Source organism: Echinococcus granulosus (assembly GCF_000524195.1).
Source record: "Echinococcus granulosus chromosome Unknown EG_S00033, whole genome shotgun sequence".
NCBI classification, from domain to species: Eukaryota; Metazoa; Platyhelminthes; class Cestoda; order Cyclophyllidea; family Taeniidae; genus Echinococcus; species Echinococcus granulosus.
Genome location: NW_020170413.1, coordinates 518,724 through 540,066, shown reverse-complemented (window position 1 = coordinate 540,066; position 21,343 = coordinate 518,724). Strand labels below are relative to the sequence as shown.

The 21,343-nt window shown below is 41.5% G+C and overlaps 2 protein-coding genes across 2 annotated transcripts in view; one reads left to right on the top strand and one right to left on the bottom strand. All coding sequences in view use genetic code 11, as the record gives it.

Annotated features, from left to right (window-relative positions):
- EGR_04940 (hypothetical protein) overlaps nucleotides 1-17,934 on the bottom strand; it is a gene marked incomplete at both ends in the record, with an annotated part of 27,621 nt that extends 9,687 nt beyond the window's left edge. Inside the window, 18 exons of the mRNA XM_024494189.1 lie at nucleotides 603-813; nucleotides 872-947; nucleotides 2,802-2,960; nucleotides 2,997-3,071; nucleotides 7,366-7,758; nucleotides 7,838-8,019; nucleotides 8,742-8,888; nucleotides 10,053-10,114; nucleotides 10,194-10,380; nucleotides 10,712-10,884; nucleotides 12,164-12,421; nucleotides 14,697-15,003; nucleotides 16,031-16,150; nucleotides 17,106-17,203; nucleotides 17,248-17,413; nucleotides 17,596-17,727; nucleotides 17,763-17,877; nucleotides 17,906-17,934. Of these exons, the coding sequence (XP_024351426.1) occupies nucleotides 603-813; nucleotides 872-947; nucleotides 2,802-2,960; nucleotides 2,997-3,071; nucleotides 7,366-7,758; nucleotides 7,838-8,019; nucleotides 8,742-8,888; nucleotides 10,053-10,114; nucleotides 10,194-10,380; nucleotides 10,712-10,884; nucleotides 12,164-12,421; nucleotides 14,697-15,003; nucleotides 16,031-16,150; nucleotides 17,106-17,203; nucleotides 17,248-17,413; nucleotides 17,596-17,727; nucleotides 17,763-17,877; nucleotides 17,906-17,934 (2,890 nt within the window). The remainder of the gene's footprint in view (nucleotides 1-602; nucleotides 814-871; nucleotides 948-2,801; nucleotides 2,961-2,996; nucleotides 3,072-7,365; nucleotides 7,759-7,837; nucleotides 8,020-8,741; nucleotides 8,889-10,052; nucleotides 10,115-10,193; nucleotides 10,381-10,711; nucleotides 10,885-12,163; nucleotides 12,422-14,696; nucleotides 15,004-16,030; nucleotides 16,151-17,105; nucleotides 17,204-17,247; nucleotides 17,414-17,595; nucleotides 17,728-17,762; nucleotides 17,878-17,905) is intronic.
- Nucleotides 17,935-19,848: 1,914 nt separating this feature from the next.
- On the top strand, nucleotides 19,849-21,051 carry EGR_04939 (Hydatid disease diagnostic antigen P-29; the record flags this gene model as incomplete). Its single annotated transcript, XM_024494188.1, has 7 exons — nucleotides 19,849-19,893; nucleotides 19,932-20,073; nucleotides 20,229-20,345; nucleotides 20,419-20,552; nucleotides 20,628-20,720; nucleotides 20,781-20,870; nucleotides 20,956-21,051. 7 exons carry the CDS (start codon nucleotides 19,849-19,851, stop codon nucleotides 21,049-21,051), a joined length of 717 nt encoding a protein of 238 aa, XP_024351425.1.
- Nucleotides 21,052-21,343: the final 292 nt, after the last annotated feature.

The following is a 21,343-nucleotide window of genomic DNA, read 5'->3' as shown; positions in this document are numbered from 1 at the left end:
GGTAGATCTCGTAAGAAACTGCAAAAAAGGTGGTTGTGTGACGCATTCAGGCAAGTGTTCGCCTCCTTCTCCTCCTCCCTTTACCTAACTACCTGGGCACCTCCTCATCCAGCCCCAAACCTCCAGCAAACGAGGAAAAGAAATGCTGCTGGCATTGACATGGTCGACGCTTTCAAAAATTGTGAGGATGACATTTGATTTGCTAAACTGATCAGCTGCACCACTGAAACAACCATCTCAACCGCTACTAAAAATCTAAAAAAAATTAATCACCTTCAGACCAGGAATATCCTACATTTACTTATGTATTAAGCACCGGTAACTAAATTTGTTCGCGACACTTTTTTAGCAATAAAATGAATAAAGGGAACGAATCACTTAGTTGTGAAGCCAGGCGTCGATGTTAAAATAACCCAACATCACACATTTGACGCTAGTGGTGAAAGTATTGAGATTCAAGATATTACATTAAACTCCAGTGATAAACACATTAATTAATCTCATCTAATCAGGATATAAAGGATATAAAAATCTTTAAAGCCACCACAATACCCCTATGAGTATCGATATAAAAGATCAACCATTATGCCAGGGTCACGAACCGTAGCCAATGAGACGCGACCGATCTTCGGGTCCAGCCGGTCGGTAGCCCCGTTGGCAAATGCACGCATGACCCGCACCAGGGTCACAAGAATGATCGCACACATAGCGCTGTCGACAACTGCGGGTGCTCTGAATCCATCGTGCATCCACTGCATCTGGAGGAGTAGACAAGCCATTTAATAAAAAGTTCGGACTGACAAGTTTGGATGCCTTCGGACAAAATAATGATGAGATATCCCCATTACAACACCATGTATTTTAATCTTACGTTTAAGTACACGGGCTCTTCCTTTCCAATTGGTGCCAATGAGCGGTTTCTATGTGCCTCTAGTGTTCCAATTCTCCTGTGTGGTGATAACTGACCTCTACTGGTGGCCTTACTGCGTCCTCAAGAATGATTTAGGGTGCGACACATCAATAGCATGGTTTTTGCAACTACATGAGCACAAGAAACACACCCCTTTGCACAGAATCTCCGGTAGGTGGGAGTGAGCAAACGGTAGAATGACTGCTGCAGAGTAACAAATGTCAGACTTCAAGAGAACGATTGACCGTTATTTTCTCAGTTAACAAAAAGACTTTGAGCACATTCAATTTATTCTTTCTTCAGCATTACAACATTTTCCCACTCCGGGGTAGGAGACCTTCAGAAATCAGAGTTTACACATCACAGATGTTGATGTGATCATTTGATGTTAACCAGTTCGAAAAGCCCAAAAGACGTCTGTATTTGTAAGTTTAAGAATACGCTTCTCATATTCCCGTATCTAGATCTTTACTAATCAGTTTCAAGTGCCAGAATTGGGCTTTGTTTCTTGGCTGACAAGAAACCATCTCATGCGCTCATATTCTCTGCAATCTCAGTCTGTAGCAAGTAAAATGTGTAAGAGAAAGTCACTTATTACAAGTTGTGTCATCTACTATGCAATTCCTTTTTTTTCTGAATACTGTTCCTACACAGCAAGACAACTTGGTTAAGCCATAAAAAATACTGTAGGGCTTTGTATTTCTTAACAAAAGGGTGTTGTGTTGAAAAGAGGTGTCTTTTTTGCTGAAGACTACTATTATTTCCTCCATAACTGTTATATGACTAAAAAAACTCAGTAAATGCAGAACAAAGGAAAGATATAGGCAGCAGTTATAAGCTCTCGACCGCTTTCTTGCCTTGAACTCCCCTGGCATAATGAGACAGTTAAATCAAATGAACATTATTCAAGCTTATCTGCTTCACTCGGTTGCAAAGCCGCACAGGCTTGGGGTAAACTTGGCATATCATTCAAAAAAACCGCCTTACGACCGTGCCCATAGGCCTCCAGCCCTCCTTTCACTGTGGAGTGGATTACTACCTCAAAAAAGACCCGACACACCCCATTAACACTCGGTTAGGACGATTTTTATCCACGTTTACCGGTGAAAAAAAAACTGGCAATCATTGTATGATTTAGGCCTTCACAATCACGGCATCGAAGCCTCCTATCATAAACTTCATCAAGAATTTAGCTTTTCATAAGGTTAAGTTGCATTCTAGCATACAATACTTCCGAATCAAAAGAGAATAACTATATCCCAGAATTAATAAACGTGGGAAAAGAATGTAGGAAATCTCCACTACATTTCATTTGCTGTGTATGTAAGAGTTAAACCTGGCAAATCTTTGACCAACTTGACATCCGTTTTATGAAAGGAATAATAGGTAAATAATTCCCAAACACTAAATTACACTTAGAAAACCAGTTAAAATCCCAGGCAATATTTTAGTGTTTTTCCATGAAAAAATTGAGGTATATAACCATTAGAAACTTAATACATTTCTTTGAGAAATACATGCCAAATATTAAAAGATTGCAAGAGCCAGAATGTAAGAGAATTGAGAATGTTGTGATCGAAATAACCACGTACACAAGACCCTTCGAGAAAGCACATTTTTGGACAGCATTTACAAGTGCGACAATTACGTTTAAAGTCACAAAAATGAATCAACATACCAGCTATTATTCATAATAAAAACAATGTGCAAAAACAAAACTTAAAAATCAAATTAAGAACGACAGGTTAAAGCAGATCTGCATCCCTAAGCGCAAATGCCTTCCTAACTACAGATCCCCATTTTAATCCACTCAGCCGGCTATAGTACAAGCCCTCGTTAGCAAAACAAGTTTAGAATGCAACCCTAATATATGCTTGGAGGATGAATTTACAGAGCCCAGAACTTGCTGTCAGCTGCATTAATAGTGACATAGCGTAAGCGTTGAGTAAGCATAACACCATTCAACTTTAGTGACCTCCTTGGCCTCTTGGATGAAGCTATTGGGTCAAATGATTTGACATAGGCATTGCCAGGTATGTAGGAGATAAGACTAAGTCAGAAGAAACTACACAAAAGAAGGCGCTACCCTGCCGACGCTAAGAGGAGGCGACAAGCGTGCCAGTACACTCCATGCGCCATGAGGTAATATGAGGTTTCTCGCCTAAAACGAGGGGGTAAAGCCTTCGAGGACTTTAAGCGCAGTACAGTACAATAGCAAATGAGACGATTGGTAGTAAGTCATTTGAATCGTAAAAAAAGTTTTCAAGACGACTGACCGTACATGGGTCTGCCCATAGCCACATTAGTTATTTCTATGAAAAGGCGTTCAGAGCACGGAACGCCAGATTCTGGGGGCCTGATGAATACATACTAGGGGGAAGTCTTCTTGTGAGAGCGTTGAGCTGAATTATTCACAAACTTGACCAATTTCGAGGAGCTCGAGCACGGTGGGCACCTGGACGTGAAGGGCTGCAAGCATGATTCAGTTGAATTGAGAAAACTTTGAAATGATTTTTTGTAAGGTCAAAGTTCCTAGTTTGACTGACACCTTTACGAAAGACTTGGGTGATACAATGCCAACAATGTGGTGGGAGGTTTGATATGCTTTATGCATTTGTGATGGATAAGAAAGCTTACGTAGAAATGAATCGACTGACTATCTGTAGTTGAAAAGCTTAACAGAACGCTACCCCCGAGAACCAACTGAAAGCAAGTTCATTGAAGCCACATCAGTGCTTGTTAGCTATCCTAATTTCCAGTTCTGTACAACAGCCACAAACAGAGCGCTACCTGCTTCGGGAAAAAAGTTGTCAAATAACCCGAATGTGATTCGAGCTCTCCTGCTTTGCAAACCGATTTTAGCCCGGTCTTAAAGCTGCAAAACCCTTTCATCAACTTTGTTGTAGAGAATTTTTAGGTGTCATGCGATAACAGAAGGCACCATCCACAAAATTGAGTAAATCTGTTCGTGGAATACTAGATAATGATGACCGTGACCAGAAATGTGAAACGTTGGTGATGAGACAATTAAATGGAAAGAGGAAGTGCTGGAAGCTGGGGCACTTAATCCTACCCAGATACACTGACAGATGGCAGTAGGCTTGAAAGACCACTAATTGGTCCGTGCACGTTGATTTGTTCACCGATTCCTGATTTGAAATGGCTCTTGAAATGTAATATTCATTAACCAAAGGAATGTCTCATTGCCTGTGCTAAAAAGAGCCATTCAATATCTGCCCCAGACTTCTAAGGTACGCATCATTTAATCTCCGAAAGACTAAGGCTTGGGTTCATTTGCTGGGAACGAAAAAATTACGACTGAGGTGTACTCCACAGAACTCGAAGATGAGCGGGAACTTCTTTGCAAATCACACTTTGAGGAGGGAGACACTGCCCTTCACTTGTTCTCCGCATACCCTTGATGTTGCCCTTTTCAAGCACTTATTACCTTTCCTGGTGTTGGATAACCACATGGCAAAGGAAGGAAAGAGATAGAGAAAAAACGTTGAGCAAACGCGGATTCTTCAAGCTTTTGCCCTCTTAAATAGGGATTATGTATTGTCATGGTGATAATTTCAACGAATAAAGCTTTCTGGAGAGATTCAATTCCCATTATTGAAAAACCGGACGAATTTATTCAGCAGCTCTGTAGCAAAAAACCAGACACCTGTGAGCTTAGTCTGGAAATATCTGAATGGCGGCAAAACAGCTTTGAAAGGTGAAGTGAAGAGGTACCTTGGGGAAGCCGTTTTAAAGTGTGTGCTAACACAAATGGTTTTGGGTTCTAATATCTTCATGGGAAGCACCTGAAATACGATTTGTGACAGTATTAAAACAACCCTTGAACTTAAATGGTACTTAACGGATGAATCTCATCGTCGCAGTTTGCAGGCCAGAGATGATTGTGAAATGCGTCAACTATTGAAAGGTCTCTAGCTTTGGTAGACGAGCGATCCAGATTTTAGCAGATGAAGTGCAAAAAAAACGCACTTCTCGTTAACAATGGAAGTTAATGGCATTAAGGAAGTATCCCATCAGCTTTTGAAGTAAAGTTGAGTAGAGAACGTGTGGCGGTCACATAAGACCATTCATGTCAAGTATTCATGAGTGAAAAGAAGTGAAATCAAGTCGCCTCAAAAGGGATTAGGGGGACAATCACAAAGCAATTGAGTTGCTACGCAACGGTGGCAGAATATTACTTGATTTAACTAACTTATTAATGACCCCTAAAAGCTGCGTTTCTTTCGAGGTAGTGAAACAAAAAGGATTAGTTTTAGCATTGTTAATGGCAGTGATTTGGGCGTTTTGTAACTGGCATTTCCAAACATTCATACCCTTACATTTCTTTTGAAATGAACGTGAAACTTGTGGCTCTGCAATGTAACAATAGTTAGTGAATGTCCAACCTTAGCCAATGATAGCATTGTTGAGAGTAGAACTGTTACTGGAAGGCTTGAAAACCGCGTACAGTTAAGACTTCAACTAGGTATTCCCGTGCACAATAGATTCGCAGTTTGGACTCGGCTAAAGGCTGCCGCTTCTTTCGAGTTTAAGAGCAAAAAATCAGCTTCTAACCCATCAGAACTACTTTCCTTGTTTCAAAGGCAACAAAACGACTGGAGCATTACAAACAACGGCTATGACTAATCCGAGAGACCACATTCGGAGATCAAATATATTTATCAAGCCTAAGATTGAAAAGTTTTTGACAAGGCTATTATTCCTCCCACGACTCGGGAGCGGATGCTCAAAAAAGATTCTATGATCATGGTACACCTAACCTCCCCTCCAAACTGGGAGTTTTTCTGCTACCATGTTTGTGCCGTGGTTGAGGCAACCAACAAGCACGCATACATTCTCCCAGACTCAGCAATGGTTACCGAAATGAATAGAGGCAATGTTGTTCCAGAAAGTGTACTTCATTTTAACTTTTCAGTCATTGCTATTACACTGTTTTAGATATTCGTATCCACCATTAAAATAGTCGTGTAATTCGCTTTTTGTCAGTGGTGAAATAAGTTTGTGCTCGCAAAGCTGCAAATTTCTCATCGACTTGACACCATTGTCAAATAAAAAACTAAGAACTCAAAACAAAGCTACTGACCTAGGTCCCCACACGTGGTGGAACTATTGTGTCGTGAAATCACTTATATCCAAAGGAGAAGTGGCTTGTGGCGGCATAAGAGGAGACCCACCCAAAAAAATTGCGAAAGGAAAGGCTATGTACTTAATCATTCTACGAATGTGAGTGACAAAATCTTTAATAACAATGTAAATCCTACACAAGTGCACCGAATGCGCAAAAAAGGAGAATTCAATGCTTTCATGTCACAACCAAGAGCGATTCAAATGATACTTGTCAGTTGAACATTCGCTAAAGCTTGCCTAATGATGTGTTGATGTCATAAAAAAGATCACTTAACGAATAATAATCATGCAATTGTGTAAAATCAAATGATAAAATACGTTAGTTATCTTTTACCTATAGGGACACCAACAGAAACACCCATAAAGACTGCATTTGGGGTAAACGAATTAACAGGGTGACGTTTATTGAAGTTGTTTAATTAACTACACAAAATCGCCAGCCTCCGTGGTTTCAGTGGCCACCCCAGTGCGTTTAAAATGAATTCTATTAACAACCTTCTGATGGGTCTCCATCCAGACCCGTAATCTTCGGAGAAAACAGAGATGCTACGTTACCAAGAGTTCAGTTTCAATGAGAAGCAGAATAAAATAGCGGCAAGACTTGACAGCTAAGGAAAAGTCCACACTAGTCTTATACGTTATTTGCTAAGTAAAGGTGATAAGTTTAAGTGCACGTTTTACAGCACGTCTGATATTACAATTTGAAAGTTCACCCTACTTTTGGCTCCAAATTTAATGAAGTACTTTTTAAATTCGCTGGTGCATCACTTTAGGCCTAAAGGGCTGCTAACCTCGATTGAAAGTAAAAAAAAGTAAATCAAATAACCTAATTTTTGGTGCTCATGGAAAAACGCCCCTACATTGAATGTTCTACTGAAACCGATGTAAATAAAATCAACCTCATCACATAACCTAGAGTAAATTCATCTCCGTATCGATATCTCTGTAGAAGTAGAAAGCGCAATCTGCTGCCTAACCAATCAAAACAGGCACAAATAAGTTGAGAAATACATCATGTCGACGAATGCGTTGAAAAAGGGAGTCCCCGCTAAAATTGAGCCTAGACTAAACCTAACCTACTTTATTCACCATAAATGGAAGGAATTTGGTTCTGGTAAATAAAAATATAGCCCTTTAAGGTCATTAACAAGCACAATAACTGCTCTTATCATTTATTGTGAACGCGTTCACTTACTAAAATAAATCCAACATTCATAGATTGGGTTCATGAAAAATCCTTTTAAATTATAACAGTTGAGCGTGCTGAAACTCCACTTTTTACTTAATAAAATCAGTAGCAAGTTAACTTGCCATAAATTTCCACAGCACTCCGATGCACATTGGGGCCCAGGCGGACCTCCGTTCGACTGGTCCTGTTGAGCCACAATTGAATCGATTTTGGTGGTTTCCTCCCCAACGTACTATTGCTCACCGAATCCGATCCCATGGAGTGCTTCACCTCTGCCTCACCCAGATTAAAGTAGGTGGGTATCCAGATGGTGATTCGCAGTTGTGGACCACCTGGTGGTCCACCAAGACTTTCAGTTGAGTTTGCATCAACAGAAGTAGCCGGGAAGCGGATCACATTCATAACCTGCACACCGCCCTCCCCGTCAGCAGTATTATCAACCGTTTTTGTCGCCATAGCAACCGTCACGATGCAAGAAATCGCCACGATGTTGAGCACAGTGAAGCGAATTCTTATGCAAGAGGGAGATAAAGGACGTACAAATCCTAGCCACTAATAGGATTTGAGTAAAAACACATTTGAGGACTCACTGTTTGCTGATCTTTGACCCTCTGGCACCTTTGAGAGCGGATTTTCGAGCTCCAGTTGAACTACTGCCAACTGGAAGGGTTGCCGATGAGCCCGGTTTATTGAGCTCACTTTCTATGCTGTTGGAATGGGAAGAACTGCGACCGATGGTTCTGGGAAGTGTCTCCGAGTAGCCTGGAGATACCTTCAAATTCAAATTGAAAAATATCACTCTTCATGATCCCAGAAGTTCAAAAAGAAAAACCTTACACAACCCAAATATCAAGCACGCTGGATTTAACTTAAATCAAAGAGGAGAGTCGCCACTGGCGGAGATAGGGGGGAGGGACGGAAAACAACTTATTTTGTTCTCGCCGATGCACGAATGTCTGTTTTAAAGCATACTTTACTACGAAAACATCTGAATATTCATAGATGGTAAAAGTGATTTAAAGTGTTCCAGAATTCCTGGGTCATAACGAAGCCTCTTATTCGCGCTTAAGGCTTAAGGGAGAATGAAACTGCCCTATCGTTACCCTCAACACCCCGTTTTGCCAAGTGACGATTATCATCAATCCTTACCATTCGATAGTCGTATGATTATACAGGAAATAGGCAGTCGAGAAATAAAAATGAGATGGAAGCTGAGGCAAGGTGGGCTAGATTATTCGCCTCCACAGCTAATACGTTTTGTGAGAGTTTGTACCGCGTTGGAAAAGGACCATAGATCGTAATAGTGATTTGCTTATAAACTCAATTGGCCTCAGAGAATACAAACTCACACATTTCGGACGGAAACAAGCATGCACGGTCTCAAAAATCTCCACATATATTTAAATTCATTGCCTTACGTCGTCCACAGGTTTAATTTCAAGTTAACCAACAATTCAGAAAAGATTTCCACCATAAATACGGGTAAATACTCACCGGTCGCTGACTGGTCGATTCAGAGGGTTTACAGGGTGTTTGGCTTGCCTCCTCCACGACTTCAACTGCAGTGTCCCTCCCGGAGGCCGAAGGCTTGTCAGCCGAAGATTCTAGGAGATCATGACTTCTTCGCCTCAACGCAGGCGCCTTGAGGAACCAATTAACTCTTTATTATACCTTATAGAATACAAGTGATTGCACAGTATCCAATTTCGCGATTTAGATGAGTTACGCGTATCTTCGGAAATGACAGATGTGGACGAAGAAACAAGTGTAGTGATTCAAGGCCGCTACACAAATCACTCTCCAGCCTCTACGTTAAGATAGCTTAACACAAAAGCAATCCAACTGAAGATTGCGTGGATGAGCCGTCGCAGAAGCTCACCATTCTTTAGATAATGAAAAGAAGCAAATGCAATTACTTGTTTTACAGCCGAACGCTTTTTGATTGGCTAGCAACGAGAAGTGGATGAGCCCTCCTAGACTTTTACAATCTCCTGGTGCGGCTGGAAAGAAAGTCTGTGCCTGCGTATATTTGTTAGTTTGCACATCGAAACGCAAGAAAGGCGGTCCCTGTGGCGCAACGGTATTTGGTAAAGCTCGCAAAAGAAGTGGTGAAATTTAATCAAATGGTCAACATGAATCCCAGCTTCTAACTTCCCTGCTATTCCCAATAATGCCACTGGATCAGAATTGAAGGAGCTGGACTGACGCATAGATATTATGTAGACTGATGCAAGATGGGATGCATTCCCATGTTGCCAAAGACCTGCTCAATAGGGGAGTCAAATAAGTTCGCAAAAAGGCCAATTTCTGAATTACAGTCTCTAAGCCTTCCTAACGAAATAGAAACTAACTGCAAATTCCACTTTATTGCAAAGTTTTAGCTCTGAAATCTAAGAAAATACCTAATGCCGTTCTTACTACACTTTTATGTCCTAATCAGCCCGTACATTACAGCCCCCTCAGTCCCGCAATATTCGGGTTTCAGAACAGCGGCACGGACTCAACTGAGCCTGAAAAGAGCAATAACCTCCTAGCCTTGCTATAGGTTAGGTAAAAAAGTACTTTCAGACTCGTAGATCTTGTAAAGGCCTTCAAGTGCAGTACTGTCATTACCAGAAAATCTCAAAGTATCCAAGACTTCGCGATGAGTGGCATAAATATGTTAATTTGATAAAAATCGACCATAACCCTGTTTCCATCAGAATATTTATTACAAGGGTGGGGAACAGTTGGAGAAAAGCACTAAAGCGATACCGATTCATTAAATCATAAATTTCATAACTAGTAAAAAAAGACGAGCCTCACCGGTGGTGCTTCGAATGGATACGTGACATCTGCCGTGGGGTCCACTGACACGCCGACAATATCTGTCAAGGTGAAAGAACAAAGAACGCGGTGTATGGGTGAGGAGTATTTGGATTGATAGCATTGCAGGTGCGGACTTACTAGTCGCCGGGGTAGCGGCAGCAGCAGTGACAGCAGCGATTGGTGGAGAGGCCTCAAATGTGGTGCTCATCTGCTGACGCAGGAGGTAGCTGTGTTGTGGACAGGCGGCCATTTCAGCAAGAAATTCGTCCGTCAGGATTGGCACTCCACTGGCAGTGGTGTGTAGCGAAGGACTGAGGCGTTGAAGCTTGTTAAAAAAGGAAAAAACTTATCCATTTATTCGTTCAGATAAATGCCCTATAAACACCCCGCGCATTGGAGATAAATGGCTAATCTTTTCTAGACGGTTGCTCCACCTCTGTTGAAATGATGAAGAAAACAGGAGAAAGAGACTGTCAATTAAGACCCGATTGACTTAATTAACGCCCTTATTTTATTTTTGCACTTTTCTCGCCGAATAAAAGTAGCTTCAACAGTATGCTTCAAATGTCCGATGGAACGAAAAGCAAATGTGCTTATGTCGAAATTGAAAATGGTTGTCTGGTAGGGTGATATACATTGACCGGCGCTAAACTGACCTCTGTACTGGCGACTGGCGTCTGCGTGGAGTCGACCTGAACGAACAGTGTCGCTCCCGGCGTTGCAGCAGCGGTACCCGCGGCGGGGTGAATCGCACAAGGGTTCAATACCGAGGCGGAGGGTTCAATGGCCTCCACAACGCGAATCGGTGAAAGGGGTCGCATTATTCCATCTAATTAATAAGTAGCGGGAATAAGGAAGAGAGAGGCAAATATTAACAAAATAAACCCACAACATTGCACCAAAAACTTCCGTTTGTAGAGTATTCCTGCATTTATTAATCGGTGCGAATTACTTGCATATGAAAACGGTCAAAAATTGCCAGGAAAGAATTAAATGAACGCTAGGTTAGCCAATTTATTCTATTCAAGAATAAGGATCTTCCAAATCTTAACTATCGAGAACGCCTACAACCCCAGAGAACAATCCTGTTCCGATTCCCTAGAAGTTTCACTTTCTGTGTAAGTCTCGAACACTGTAGAACGCCCCTGAAGTAGGACCCTCGTTCACCTCCTCTGGTTGGAAAAAGCCAAGCAAATTCCCGTGAAAATACGAGAGTGGAGGCACCACCAGCCTCCAGCATTCGACCAAGAGTAACGTACGCACATGCCGAAGCCCACCGCCTCCACCCCGAACTTATTCAACCGGCTATTTCTTAGACTACTCCGCTTGGGAAGTCGACAGAATCCTCGTCCACATACACACATAGCAAATTGTAACAGAGATGCATCCGACTTCGTTTAAGCAACTTCTAGACACAATGTTCTTCTGCCACACCTTTAAATGCTACAGAAATTGCATCACCAGTATCGGAGACCTGGAACTCATCCAAAGCCAGTTCAGAGTGCCTACCAAACCGATTCACAGCAAATTCAATCAACACTTAATGACACGCGGATTCAAAAGGAGCGCAAAGTAGTAGGAACCACAGTAACGAGCACTACACCGCTAAACGTACCTCTATCCATCAGGTGTCACTAATTTCATAAGCGCCCACTAGTCACACAAGATCATTACAGCAAACTACCCCAAAAACCAATTTTTTCGGCCACTCGGTCCATGTAACAAATTTCGTGGGTCTCTTCTCAAATCCGTGGAAACAACCGGAAACGGATCACCACCGTTGAAAAGTCGAGGCCCAGGTGGTGGACCAAAAGGTCCTTACCTTGGAGTCTGGCCGAAAGCCCAAATACTGTAAATAGGTAAGCACCAAAGTTAGGCGCCTACTAATTCAACTTTGTTAATGGTCGCTTTGACCACTTTTATTGTGCAAATAGGGCACACAGGCTAAAAACAATGTTAGAGGGAAACGCCAAACACATTAACCCACCCATCTGTCCACTTGAAACTACACATGACTAAATAACCACTGAACAATTCGCCGTGGATAATACCCAAAGAACGCTTAAGTGGAAGTAATAGCAGAAGAGGGAAGAGGACTGCGGACCCACCAGCAGTCGACGCCAGCAGGAACGCCTGTTCACCCCCAGCAGTTCCCGTGGAAGCCGCGGGCAGAAGAATGACCTGTTGCGGTGCTGTGCTGGCGGTGCCAGCAGTTGAGACTATGTTCGACAGCGGTGGACGTCGCATGGTTTGTTCGTTGGATCCCTTTAACTTGCGGGCCGCTGTATTCAATACCGATTCGTCCAGGAATTCCTTCGCCATATGGCGCGTTCTTCCTGTTGTAGAGGATTGCCCAAGTTTCAGACCTGAAATTTTTATTGAAAGAAAGCAAGGTTGTAAACGACAGCTAGAAAGGCTATTTTTCAAGAAATTCTTCGGAAAATGCCCAAGAGGAGTGAACCAGATGGCGAGAAATATACAAAATGCGGTGGTATCTAATATGGGATTGGAGAAATTAAAACTGGATAGTTTGTTCACCGACTAGGTGGCTTGCGACGAAATATGACTTTGTATTGCAATATTCTTCAGTCAAACGAACAAATCACTGACTGTTCCCAAACAATGCACTCACCGTCCAACCTACACCCCTAAGTCACGCACCATTTCATCCCCAGAAAGCTACGCTTGCCTTGTGTGCAAAGAGAGTTGTTTGCTGTACTCACCGGCGAAGAGTGGAAAAAATACTTGTCACGGTTACTTTGTACAAACTGAACACTCAAGACTAGTCAGGAGGCTGAAATAATCTTACGAGATAACGCAAAGCCTCAAACCGAATTTGGGGGCAAAAGAGAGGGAGGGGGAAATACCACCTTATCCACGTCCCCTGTGTTCAATTAATGAAATCCCTCAAAGTGGTTGTCTTAACTTCTAGAAATAAGACTCGTTGTATAAAAATTGAGTCCGAAGTTAACTTGTGGTTCACAATGGGGAAGGATTGTAGATGCTAGTGGTGATACTTTTAACGAATCCACTATCCAAAGCGACTTTCTGCAGTTACCTAACGTTTATCTAAAAAAAAACCAAGCTAGCATATGCGACTACCTAGCACTTGCCCCTATCTAGTTGTCGGATCGGCGAGGAATGTAAAGGCAAATATCAAAATCGTTCTAGCCTATTTCGAAGAGCATTTCATCGCAGGAAACTTTGGAGAGTTCATTGTAGGATTTGCAATTAAATACAATGTTTCATGACTGGACGTTTTTGACGAGATGCTTCTTAAAGTGTTATGCAACCGAGGCTTCCCTGAATGTGAGTAAAATCACCTGATCTGGTGGCAAACCTCGGGTGTATTTCTCAATTTCCTAGGTTTACATTTTAATAATCCCTTGGTAAATGCGGATATTTGGTCAAATATTAGCAAAAAATGGGTTTTCGAACACTAGCTAGCTCAGACAAGGAAGACGGCAGCACTTTTAAGGCTACCCACTGCCACAGTGGGGCCCACCAAAACCTGACAGATTACGGTACGCAATAACTTCTCCCCAAAAGAGCCACCACTTCCAAGGCTCATAAGTAAAAGTAAATTAAGTCAACTAACTTGCCTCTGCTTCATCACAAATACTTTCATATAGAAAGAAATAAAGGTGAAACTTTAACTTAGATTACCTACTAAACCTAATGTAGAGGTTTGGTTCACTTTCTCCACGGGTTACCGATAGTCACCAAGCAAAATAGGGCTATTCTAACCTCACAAGACTGCCACAAAACGTCCGGTAATTAAGGGCCGGAAAGTTGCCTTATGCAACTGCGAAGACCTAAGGAAGAAGCACCTTAAAAACTGCACTAACGACTTAAAGATAATCTTACCTCAAGCTATGCACAATAGTTGGTAAATAGTGCAAGACCACAAAGTAAAGATTAAAGAAGGAATGTATCATAACCCCCTTCGAATAGTGCCATGATCATAAGTCATCCACACATTTCAAGGGCATAACGCAACACGGAGGTGAAGTTGGTCGACATTAAATTGTGCAAGAAGTGAGGAGAAAAAGGGAAGGCGAAATAAAGCGCCGAAGTGATGCTTGAATTTTGACGTCTGGGGAATAGTTTTGCTGACAAACAAACCTTCCCACAAAACCGACTAGCGGGAGAAGTGAATACCTCCAATTCATTACACAAAACAGGACATGACATGCGGACCTATGAAAGCTGATGTGATCCAACGCTTTCGATGAAAATTTAACACAGTTTCCGCTTCACACTTAATCTCAATGCATACAAATGTTGTTGTCTTGGTTGGCGCAGAAGAGCAGCCAGAGAGGGCGCAAGGAACAGGATGGGAAATCTGAATAATTATCCTAGTCACGAAAGATGTTTGTCATCCCTTCGCTATCAACGACTCAATCCCTCAAAATATTTGGAAGAAAAGTGACCATAGACGCCCTTTCAAAGGATATATGGGGAACTACATTACGAAGAAAAACTTCTTCCTTCAATCCTTATCCCACGAAATGAACACGAATTCAAAACTTGCAACTTGTGGTGAAGTGGTCATTAACTAAGCACAAAACTGGCGCCTTCTCAGTCTTATTCCAAAAATCTTACAAAATAGTGTCAGAATTCCAGCAGCAATCAACCCACCGGTCATTCCAACGCCCTCCACACCAGACATCCGTGGAAGGGACGCTCCAAACGTATTCACCGTTGAAGCTACTGTGGATGAAATGATGGAGGGCGGAACCCCAATAACTGCAGCACCACTACCTCCTGCTCCGTTGTTTCCCGCAATGCTGTAGCGTGGAAGGGTGTGTGTCGTGCCCGGCAAAGTGGCGTTGGCTTCTGTTGACGGTTTGGCACCGTCCATAGTACCTTCCCTTCCCTCCTCGGCACTTTCCTTTGAACCGGCCAACGCTGTGAAGGTGGTATATTCACCACCTGTAACCTTACTCTGGAAGGCAATCGAGAAGAGAATTCACCTGATCTGTTTGATATTTAAATGTCATGAGTTACTCCTCTGGTCAGCTAACTAATGATCGACAGAAACTGTTTTGGTGGTTATACGGAGTGGTGAAGTTGAAATGGGGATTTTGAAATTATGAAAATTTTTAGTAACCTAAAGACGTATAGGTAACAGCCTCCAGAACGTTCACGGCAAACGAATCCCCTACTACCGACCGTCTAAGCTTGCTATCACACTGTGCTTAAATTCTGTACAGGTAGATATCCCTGGGTCCTACGCCTTCATTTTTAACAAGAAACTACGCTCAACAAACATGACTTTCCACTCACACACAGCCAAGTTTCCCTACAGTTCACAAAAAATGCCCCGACCATTAAAAGTAATAACAGGGCACACTTGGGCGCAGGGATGACGAAGTAGCATCCTTATTTTATGGCGGAGGAATGAAATTCAAGTTTGAACGCCATGAAACTATTAACATTAATTAAGCCCCATCTAATTAATGGACTGGGTTCTTATTTTGTTGAACGTAGCGGAAGTAAAGCCTTCAGGTGATTGCTAAACATTTTGCACCGTCTAGGCAACTTGGCGGACCTCCGTTCATGTCACCTAGGCCGGTAGTTTTCTTACTCTTTGTATGCTATTAATACAGCTGCTTCCGCACCAGCATTTCGCAAATCTCATTTAGAATTACAATAGCAGCGGTGCAATCCTGTTTGGCTAACTAGATACCGTGTTAAAAGGCCAAAGAAGTAAAACCACTATGAGTGGATGAATCTGCATAAATTCACAACAAAAGGGCCATTAAAACCGCGCTGACTGATCGCACTTATTATAATGACACCTTTAAAATAGTAACCAGTAATATAGTGCGACCAGATTTGAATGCATATAACAACTTAATTACCTTGCTACTTTGTTAACGACATAACTTCCATTTTAAAAGCTCAGTTCGAAACATCCTTAACTTGATGAGTAAAGAAATAGTTGCTATCAGAGAAGTATAGGAACCCACCTTGACAGTGTCGTTTTCATATGAGTTGAAAATGTTTTGTCCCAGTGAAATTAGTTCAATTTCACCGTCCGCGTTCAATGTGTCATTTCCATCGAGACGACAAATTTCTGCGTATTCCGGCTTTGACGAATGTTAAAAAAATGAATGAGATCGAATGAGAACTTGAAAAATTCCAGTGGAAATGCTTGAAATAGATGCAAAGTTTAAGTGTAAAACAGGGTCTACTCATAAAACTAAGCACTTTATAACAGGTACGTTTGTACAAGTCATGCAAAGGCATGCGATTTCATGCTGCAACGAAAACATACCTTTTCTGAGGCATCTACGTAGCACGGAACTTGAGGCAAAATCGCGCTTTATAAGCTAGGCATTAATAATTTATTTCTTTTTTAAAAAAGTACCCATCTACCAAAGGCAGAACAGAAACCACTGGACTTGACATCCACCCTCATTACTAAAAGGTGATTTCGCTCAACCTTTCCATGACAAAGCATCTACTTTACGTCAGAGTGAACAGATTACGTTTGAAAGACTTGGGAGAAATAAACAGGATTCAACAAGAAACCAGAGTAATTATAAATGCTTCAAGAAGACGCTAACGGGAGGAAGGCTTCTGGCTCTAGAATTTATCTTAAGTTGACTGGTTGAGGAGTGGCGAAATCGCATTAACAATTATTTTGAAACGAAGGGTCGTCCTCAACTTAGCCAAGTGGGTAGTGCGATGACACCCCAAATGCGAGTAAATTAAATTCTGCTTCCTCAAAAAATCATTTCGCCAGAAAATGAAGTAAATAAATAATAACAGTGGTAGTTGAAAAAGCCTTGGTTTGATTAGACAGATGGAAATTAAAGTATCGATAGAAAAATAAATGTGTTTGTAGTCAGCTAATATTTGAACAAGCAATTGGGCACTTCATACATTTGTTTGCTTGGATTATATATAATTCCAGGAAATTATTTAGTCTTTCATCTCTCATTCAACAGCGACTTTAAGATAGAAAATATCCTACATCAAGTCAAGTCTACCCTTTAAGTTTCAAAGAAAAAAAAAAGTAAACTCGTGTCCAGACAAAACCCTAATGCGGTCAGTAGCCTCTTTCACCACAAGTTTCGAAAAAAGATGCTTGAGATGAAAGTTGATTTGTTGGCCGAGCACAAAAAATATCTGTAATCCTGGTAGGATGTAATACATGAAGACGGGGTGAAAACGTACTCACCGGGCTCTAGATTTTCCTGGCGGCTTTTAATCCACCAACAAGAAAAAATGATGGAGACAACAAAGACGACTAAAACCAATGAGGCAATGGTGATGAGAAGGAGCTGCAAATACACAGTGTCTTCCTCGGTGTCCGTGTAGACCCGCTGCTGAACCACCCTGGTGGACTTTTGTTAAAAACAGAACGTTAGTAGAGAACAAAGAAATTGTTACAAGAGTTAATAATGGTATGACCAACAAACGACGACACAATTTCTTACAAAGTGATAGGTTTAAATTCAGTACCCAGCAGGCACAGGTTTGAATGTTAAAGGGCAAATTCCTGCTCGGTTAACACTGAAAAACCTACCAGCTGCAGAAACATTTCATTGCTTCCTGTTCTAAGCGTGTAATACAAGCCCCAATCATGGTTTTCTTCAAATGAGGCATTAAGGAGAACCTGAAATTTATTTGTTGGCGATCGCAAAACCTCAACCACACCCTAAAATGGGTAACAAAAACAGACGCAATTTCTACCTTGTATGGATTCTGAATGACAAAATCCCAGTCGTTGGAATTCGGAAGTTTTGGGATGAAATCACACTCATCAATTAATGTAAGACTATCTCCGCACCACACAGCATACGCAGAGCTACAGGGTGAGGAAACTTCAATCTTACATCAAAACTGCCAAAAGCGCTGGCCACATATTTCTTGTATAATGATTCTAGTAAATCGCTGTTCACCACTTTGCTTTATATGCTGCTTGATTTTCTGTGCCTCAACCACGCAACACCTACACCCATTTCCTAATTTCGCCTTAAAATGACTGAACAAACTATGTGGACAAGTGAATAATTAAAACGAGTAATACTCCGGTACTTAAATGAATTACTTGTTAACAACGAACTAGTGCAAAATTTTCACTGGCGATTCACGAAAACTTTCGCTAAACTAGCAATGAGATTCTAATGCCAAATTATTGAAGTTAACTAGAAGCCATTTAAGGTTGGCTACTACCTAAATAAAAAAAACAGCAGCAGAAGAAATCGTGATAGCTTCGCATGAGGTCAACAATTTTGATATCATCCAAAACATGGCAAGTACGTCAACATAAGGAACCCCATCTTAATATGCGTTTTGTGCCCCGAGACTTCCATAAATACGTAGGTGCACATATTACTAAAGCAGAATTTATGCATGCATTTTCCATGCAGGAGGAGTAGGGTCCACTGACGTGGCTTGGCGGCTAGCTCACCCAGCAGGGTACAACAGCCAAGAAAAATGTCAATTTACCATCCGTACCTTTAATCCGACAACCAACTTTTTACATAACCCTCAATTCCTCTTGAGTGTCAGCCTTTAGCGCTTCCCTTGGTTAACGTTCTGCTTTAGTCATCACAACGTAGTCAGTACTGTGAGTGAACAACTACGGGATGGCCGTACCAGTCTTTAAATTTCTATGCAACTAAGGAGATACTTGACCACGGAGTCTCTGATCCTTCCTGGCATTTGATCTACACCTAAAGCGCCATTCACTTTAAAAAATGGTTTTAGGCTTGGGAGATCATACTAGCTGTCATTTTTGCCCGTAACTAGACGTAGGAAAAATATCCTAAAAGCAGATTAATGTGAGGAAGGACGAAATTTAACACATGTCCATGGAAAGGGCTTTGCGTCTGTTTATCCTTGCTACTTTTTTGACTTCAAAGCTGCTCGATCATATCCGTCTAGGCTCTATCCAGCTAGCCGCGAAGTAGAGGGGGCATCATGAATTCTCTTCATAGGCAGCTTTATGCTGGTACAGTAGGAAAGCTCTGCAAATAGGCATTTTTGGGTAATTTACGACTAGCTTAGCTTCATTTGTTATTAGCTTTCTTGAAAAACATGGGACTAAGATGGTTGCCGAGAGTAGACGTCAGTTAAAATCCTTCCGTTTGGGTTCATCAGCGATTCTCTCATCCATATCATATAAACTTCTTATATCCATAGTGCTTGTAGCATATTGGCAACAATCAGGACAATTGTCGCTTAAGATTGGATTTGCTTTCGGCTACCACCAGTACGGAGCCCTGAGGACGAAAGTGTACACAATATTCGAGCAGAATGCATATACATTTAACCCACAGAAGGAGTATAGACTACTGGCATGGCCCAAAGGCCGGCTCTCTGGGCGAGGTATAGTGGCCAAGACAAAGTGTTCCCTTACTAAAACAGGCCGCTAAACTAGCAACCGACGTATTGCCTATCGTTCTAAAAATTCTCACTACGGCTGCATAAGTAAATAACTGGAAGGCAATTATTAGAGTATTAAAATAGTTTCCATGTATTTTATGCATTTATAACTCCCATTACTCGGCTTTGGCTTCTGAATAAATTTGAAAATCTTTTATTACAGCATTAATTAGAAATTCATGCGTGCGGTAGTGTGTTATGTGCCTTATGCGCAAGTCCTTTACGCACAAAATGTTTTTGCAGCTGTTTAAGTCAATGACAGTGGTTTTTTAGTCATTTATTATATGCCCTGTTCGTTTTAATTACTAAATAGTCTTAGTTGACCTAGGCATCAATTTAAATAAGCTGTGGGAACTAGTTCATCGTTTTCTTCTCAATTGCACAGAAGATGTCCGGATTTGACGTTACTAAGACTTTCAATAGATTTACCCAGGTACTAAGAAATTTGTTTCACGAATTAATTTTATCTAGCGGGCTGGTGAGCTTGTAAATAAGAATGAAAAGACCTCATATCCTACCCGAACCTCAGATCTTATCCATGAGATCGACCAAATGAAAGCATGGATCAGCAAGATCATCACCGCTACTGAGGAATTCGTAGACATCAACATTGGTTAGCATTTTTTGTTAGTGCTACTTATCTGAACTAGTTTAATATCTTGCTACTCGTTTGTCCGGTTTGCTGCTCTATATACATGTTTTTTCCATAATAGTAGATTCTCTTAGCAGCTGTGAACTACTACTAAGATATGGTGTTGTCTTTTATAGCATCTAAAGTCGCGGATGCTTTCCAGAAGAATAAGGAGAAGATTACTACTACCGACAAACTGGGTACTGCTCTCGAGCAGGTTGCTTCCCAATCAGAAAAGGCAGCTCCCCAACTTTGTATGTACTCCTCTAGTTTAACAAGGACCCTATTCATTTTTGCCTCTGCCCATCCTTTTTATATCGGTTATAGCTAAAATGCTGACGGAAGCTTCTGATGTCCATCAGCGTATGGCCACTGCCAGAAAGAATTTCAATAGTGAGGTTAATACCACCTTCATTGAAGATTTGAAAAACTTCTTGAACACCACGCTTAGCGAGGCCCAGGTAAGTTGTGCCTCTCTGATCTCTCTTAACTATGAAATACAGAAAATTTATGATGAAATTCTTTATCCCACTTAGAAAGCAAAGACCAAGCTGGAGGAGGTTCGACTAGATTTGGACTCTGACAAGACTAAATTGAAGAATGCTAAGACTGCGGAACAGAAGGCCAAGGTAATGGAGTCTTTAATTAAGTCAACAGCAAAATTCGAATTTAACGATTTTTCTTCGTAGTGGGAGGCCGAGGTGCGAAAAGACGAAAGTGACTTCGATCGAGTGCACCAAGAATCTCTTACTATCTTTGAGAAGACTTGCAAAGAATTCGTAAGTGACTTTTGCAACATTTGATGTCTCTGATCCGTTCCTTTTAATTGTGCTAATACTTGACTTGCTGTGTTGCTTATTCTAGGATGGGTTGAGCGTTCAGCTGTTGGATCTGATCCGTGCAGAGAAGAATTACTACGAAGCCTGTGCCAAAGAGTGCAGTATGATGCTGGGCGAGTAGAAGCCCATTTGTACTCGCTCCCTCTGTCTCTCCCCTCCTGTTAGCTTGTTCACATACTCCATCCCTTTGCCTTGTATTCGAAAAGGAAAATAATACACTACATCCTCACACACATACACACAAGTAAACCGTCACTTACTGTGTTTATCTACTAGGACTTTGCCAAATTAAACTGAAGTCTGATTTTGCTACCTTACTTTCCTTTTTACTCTTACTTCGCAATGGAACTAAGGTTATATTTAAGCTAAATTGGTGCATTTCTAGGGTGTCTCAGTCATGTTTACAAATTCAT